This window comes from Chelonoidis abingdonii, chromosome 4 (genome assembly GCF_003597395.2).
Source record: "Chelonoidis abingdonii isolate Lonesome George chromosome 4, CheloAbing_2.0, whole genome shotgun sequence".
In the NCBI taxonomy this organism is placed as follows: Eukaryota; Metazoa; Chordata; order Testudines; family Testudinidae; genus Chelonoidis; species Chelonoidis abingdonii.
The window spans coordinates 22,476,117-22,482,116 of record NC_133772.1 but is presented as its reverse complement, the minus strand read 5'-3'; the positions used below and the strand labels follow the sequence as shown (position 1 = coordinate 22,482,116).

Here is a 6,000-nt window from a genome sequence, read left to right as displayed (position 1 = left end):
CCCCGCCCCCCCCCCCCAAGGGCCTTCAGGGCCACCCCTCTCCTGGCCATAGGCATGAGCAGCAAGTTCTATAGGCCCGCGGTGCCTGGGCACCATGGGTCTCAGTCCCACCTTTCCCCCCCGCGTCTCCCAGGCCATTTAAAACAGCCCGGGGCCCCCACTCACCACCGGCAGTGCAGCAGAGCTGAGCGGCTTCCTGCCTGCTTGCTCCACATGGCTGCCGGCCCTTCCCTGTGGCCCCTGGGTGAGGTGGGTCTGTCTCCCACCCCAAGCGCCCCTGCAGCCAATAGAAAGCTGCGGGGGCAGTGCCTGGGGGTAGCAGCACGTGGAGGGCCCCCAGCCCGCCCTGCCTAGGAGCCCCAGGTAAGTGCCACACCCTCCCAATTCCTCCCAGAGCCTGTCCCCCCACCCCTTTCCCACACCCCACTCTGGCCCCCAAACTCCCTCCCAGAGCCTGCACCCCCTCCTTCCACATCCCCTCCTGTCCCCAAACTCCCTACCAGAGCCTGCACCCCTCACCCCCTCTGTCACCCCCGCCCTCTGCCCCAGCCCAGAGCCCTGTACCCAGCATGCAAATTCCCTCCCAGAGCCTGCATCTCCTCCTTCCACACCCCTTCTGCCCCCAAACTCCCTCCCAGAGCCTGCACCCCTCACACTCTCCTGCACTCCCACCCTCTGCCCCATCCCAGAGCCTGCACCCCAGGCCCCCTCCCCCACCCAAACTCCCTCCCAGAGCCTTAGGCAGGTGGGGGGCAGAGTTTAGGGGGGCAGGCTCTGCTGAACACCACCAAAATTTCTACAAATCTGCCACCCCTGGCAATAGGTCAGCCCCAGGCCCCAGTCACCACTGGGCCGGGGCTGTTCTCACGACCCTCACCCACCGATGAGGCTCACCTGAATGAAGAGCGCCATGGCCGGGACGTGCCGCCTATCGTCCCGACAGTTGAGGATGGCCATGACATGGTGGAAAATCCAGTTACGCTCCTGGAAATTGAGCGAAACCATGGCCCTGGCATAGAAAACACAAACACCACATCATTGAGGTGGGCAAGGACTGGTCCTCTATTTACAAATCTAACCAAGGATCCCGGGCGACTAGTCACGCGCAGCTGGCACGGACTAGTTCCTCTGGCTTAAAATGCCCAGCGGCCTACGTGCTAGAGACCCAAACCCTTAATCACTCTACAGGGATCCCTTCCACGAGGCCAGCTCAGAGCACGCAGTGCTGGGGCTGCAAGAGAACTGCAGACAAAGAAGGGCGTTGGTGGGATCGGTGGCCTTCCTCATATGCCCAGATATTGGGTGATGAGACAGAAGGTGGGTGAGGGAATATCTTAGATTCACCCAAGACAAGCGCTGGAGCTTTTTGTGTTAGCTTCTCTCTCTCACTCACAGACACTGGGTCAACCAAAGACATTCCCTCCCCCACCTTGTCTCTCTCATGTGCTGGGCCTGACAGGGCTACACCAACACTGCGGAAAGACATGACGGAGGCTGTCTTTGCCCAGCCACACCTGCCAGAGCCACGCAGGAAGTGGTTTACGCCAGGCAGCGCAGGGTGGAGAAGTAGCCGACTGACCCCTCGGCCAACAGCACAGAGGCTGCGGCCTGTTCCACGGAGGTGATTGGGAGCCACGTCTCACCCAGCAGGGATGGCAATGTGGCTGTGTCCTGGGCCCAGGGCGGGGAGCTGCTGCTGCGGTCGGTTTTGGGCAGCACTCACCGGGCAAGCAGGCAGACGCCTTTGTGGTGCGTGTCAGCACTCATGAGCATGTCCCAGCCGCCCTGCTTCAGGATGAAGCTGACCTGGTCCCCGTAGCCAGCACATCGAAGCAAGGCTTTCATGGCCTTCACCGCGAACCTGTGTGCAGAGCAAGCCTCTTGTTACTGAGTGAGCCCAGGCCAGGCCCTGCCGCGTGCCTGCGGGCGACAGCGCCGAACCCAGGCTGGGTGCCGGGCTGGCAGTACCTGACAGGGCTGAGGGGTGTGGTCGTTTCCTCCTGGTTATGCTCCCTCTCGTGTGAAGCAGTGTACTGCGCTGTGTAGGTGATGTGGAAGAGCAGAGAGATGTAAAGTTGAGGGAAGAGCTCCTTGACCTTCTGCTTGCAGGCCTGCTCCTGGAGGATCACACACAGGGCTCTTGTGGCCTGCAGCTAAGAACAAGAGACAGACATGGCTGCAGGGCTTTCGTCCTTCCCACGCTCCCCCAGGGCACCTAGAGGGGTAGGGTGGGCTGTGGGCTAAGGCCTGGGATGCTGGGTTCAATTCCTAGCCTGTGTGACCTTGGCTAGAATCACAGAAGGGACTTTGGCTCAGCGTTGCCATGCCTAGCTTCATGTGCCCTGCTGCCTAGTGGACTCACAGCCCTGGTTTAAGTGCCCAGGCTCCGTATACGCTCCAGAGGGAGAGTCAGTTGGGCCAATTGTTAAAGAGGGTGAACGGGATGGCCTGGATCATTTCAGGCCTGTCAGCCTGACATCGATCCCAGGCAAGATAATGGAGCAGCTGGTATAAGATTCAATTAATAAAGAATTAAAGAGGATAATTTAAATAATGCAAATCAACATGGGTGTACGGAAAATATTTCCTGCCAAGATAATTGTGATCAATTTTTTGGTGAGATTACAAGTTTGGTAGATAAAGGAAATGGTATTGACATAATGTATGTAGACTTCTGTAAGGCACTTGAGTTGGCGCTGCACTCCAGTTTCATTGGAAACCTAGAAGGATAAAAAAGTAATGTGGCACACGTGAACTGGATTATAAACTGGCTGATAGGTCTCAAACTGTAACTGTAAACTGGGAATCAGCATTGCACTGGTGTGGGCTTGGCCCTATGCAATTTAACATTTTCATCAATGACCTGGAAGAAAACATCAAATCATCACTGATAAAGTTTGCGGATGACACAAGAATTGGGTGAGTGGTAAATAATGAAGAGGATAAGTCACGGATACAGAACGATCTGAATCACTTGGTAAACTGGGGGGCAATCAAACAGTATGTGTTTTAATATGGCTCTTTGTAAATGAATACATCTAGGAACAGGACAAAGGACTCTATTCTGGGAAGCAGAGACTCTGAAAAGGACTTGGGAGTCCTGGTGGGTAATCAGCTCATGTGATCCTGGGATAAATAAACAGAAGAATCTTGAGTGGGAGTATTTGGCACTGGTGTGACAACTACTGGGATCCTGGGTCCAATTCTGGTGCCCCAATGCAAAAAGAATGTTGATAAATTGCAGAGGGTTCAGAGAAGAGTCATGAGAATAATTAAAGGATTAGAAACCATGTCTTATAGTGATAGAGTGACCACACAGGACAGGAGTTGGGAGTACTAGGACCCTATGTAAGAAAAACCCCCTAAAAACAGGACTGTCCCTATAAAAATCAGGACATCTGGTGAGAGATATAGTGAGAGACTCAAGAAGCTCGATCTATTCAGCTTAACAAAGAGAGGGTTGAGGGGTGACTTGATTACTGTCTATAGGTATGTTCCTGGGAAACAAATATTTAGTAATTGGCTTTTCAGTCTAGCAGAGAAAGGTCTAACATGATCCAGTGGCTGGAAGTTGAAGGTAGACATTCAGACTGGAAATAAGACATAAACGTCACAGTGAGAGTAATTAATCATTGGAACAATTTACCCAGGGTGGTGATAGATTCTCCATCACTGACCATTTTTGAACCACGATGGGATGTTTTTCTTCAAAGATCTGCTCTAGGAATGATCTGGGGGCAGTTCTCTGGCCTGTGTCATGCAGGGGATCTGACTAGATGATCGCAGAGGTAGGTCCCTTCTGGCCTTGAACTCTATGAAGCTAAGAGTGGGGAGCTGCCTAAACCAACCAATAGGAAATGCTGAGGAGAGGGAAGTGGCCTAAGCCCCAACCCTAAAGGGAATTCGGTATCTCTCTCTACTTGGGAACACTTAAATAGTCATTGGAGCAGAGTTTAGACCCCGGGTCTCCCATTTGGGTGCCCTAAGCACTGGGCTAGAGACGGTGTAGCCGAAAATCTGAAGGTCCTGGAATGCCACTAAAATATTGATTTTCTTAAACATGAATTATAGAAATGCACATTTTATTTGTCTACTGAATTTCTGGTACAGTAATCCTTGGCTAAACCAGGCATGGATTTTTTTGTTAATTGCACACACACACACACACACACACACACACACACACACACACACACACACACACACACACACACACACACACCACACACACACACCCCCCCCCCATAGTAGCTATTCAATTTATTTAACAGATGAAATCATGGTTGCTGAGCGAATGCCATCTGTGTATTACAGTAGAATATGTAAAAAGATAAAACTCTGATAGTAAAAGTGTACAGTACAGTGGGGTAAAAACCCATGAATGCGGGAGCGTGTTTTCTTCTTTACTTTAGCCTATAGGCTAATGAAAATACAAAATAATCATGCTGCTGCCACGATAGGACATTACTTGTATCAGGCTGAATAATAATTGTTTATTCTATAATTGAAACTAGCTAGTAGGCTACAGTAAGTAAACACAAAATACATCAAGGCATAACGGGCTGGAGTAGCAACGCCTGCTGTAATGCATTTATCTAATTTCTACAAGTATTTCCACAAAGCGTCTTTCTCATCTTGTATTTTCTTGTGTCTGTGAATCAAGAGAGAACAAGGACGTCTGAACCAAGTCGTGGCACAGCTGAGAGATGCCATATGGAAAATGAGGCCATGAGCTTGCTAAAACGTGAGTGATGACATATGCGGATAAGCCGCCTGCTAACATTTCCATCACAATCATATTCATTGTGGCTGAGCGTATGGCTACACTTGCAGCTGTACAGTGCTGGGATAAAGCTGTCTTCGTGTACACCTGCAGCGGGAAAGCGCTGCCAGTCTGCCATGCTGACAGTTGCAGCTCGCCGACTGTCATTGGCCTACATTTGCAGCATCTGCAGAAAGGCATGGGAGCGGTGCATAATGGGCAGCGGCAGCGTTATCCAGTGTTCAAGTGGCTGCAAGAGTGCTTTTCAAAAAGGGTGGAACATAGGTGGATATGGAGTGTGACAGGGAGCGTGAGGGGGGAGAGAGAGTCCCTTGATATCTGTCCGAAGGTATCGTAATTCCTACGGCTGGAGCGCAGCTGGGACTGGACAGCTTCCTCCCCCAACACACTGATGAGGTCCAGCAACTCGCCATTTCTCCATGCTGGGCCTCGTTTGGCACGTGGAGGCATGGTCACCTGGAAAGATTCACTGATAGCACTCCACACCTGGCTGAGCAAACATGAAGGGGATTTTTAAAATTCCCAGGGAATTTAAAGGGTGGGTCTGACAGTTGGTCACCTGAGGCCAGGGCAGTAGAATTTGAACTGATGAACAGAGTTGCTAGAACAAGCATTGTGGGATACTGCCGAATACTTCTGGAGGCCAATCAGAGTGCATTGGGCGGCCACACTGCCACAGCAATGCAGCAGCAGCAGTGCAATACTCTTTATTCCTCCCGGGGAGGTGGAGTACAATCAGCGCTGTAGTCACAGAGATACAGCGCTGTATGTGCCTTGCCAGTGTGGACGGGGAGTGAGTTACAGCGCTGTTGGTGGCTTTATTGTGCTGTAGCTCTCAAGTGTAGCAAAGGCCTTAGATAAAGGGAAAAGGAGGTAGGGCAGCTGTGTAACCAATCTGGTCTATCACTGACAGGAATTGTCAATGCCTATTGTGACTTTCTTGACTATACTGGTCAGAAGTGCCAGCTGAGCTGAAACCTCTGCTCAGCTCCACGCATGTGATTTCATGCAGCATGGCTGAGTGTGAGTGTGGATTTAGGCCTTGGCTACACTTGAGAGTTACAGCGCAATAAAGCCACCAACAGCGCAGTAACTCACTCCCCGCCCACACTGGCAAGGCACATAGAGCGCTGTATCTCCCTGGCTACAGTGCTGCTTGTACTCCACCTCCCCGAGAGGAATAAAGAGTATTGCGCTGCTGCTGCTGCTGCGCTGGG

At 51.6% G+C, this 6,000-nt stretch overlaps 1 protein-coding gene across 1 annotated transcript in view; it reads right to left on the bottom strand.

Moving 5' to 3' along the window:
* Window positions 1–6,000, bottom strand: part of LOC142046680 (maestro heat-like repeat-containing protein family member 7) — a 138,969-nt gene that overhangs the window by 111,069 nt on the left and 21,900 nt on the right. The window contains 3 exon segments of the mRNA XM_075064649.1: window positions 895–1,009; window positions 1,724–1,861; window positions 1,969–2,147. Coding sequence (XP_074920750.1) covers window positions 895–1,009; window positions 1,724–1,861; window positions 1,969–2,147 — 432 coding nt within the window.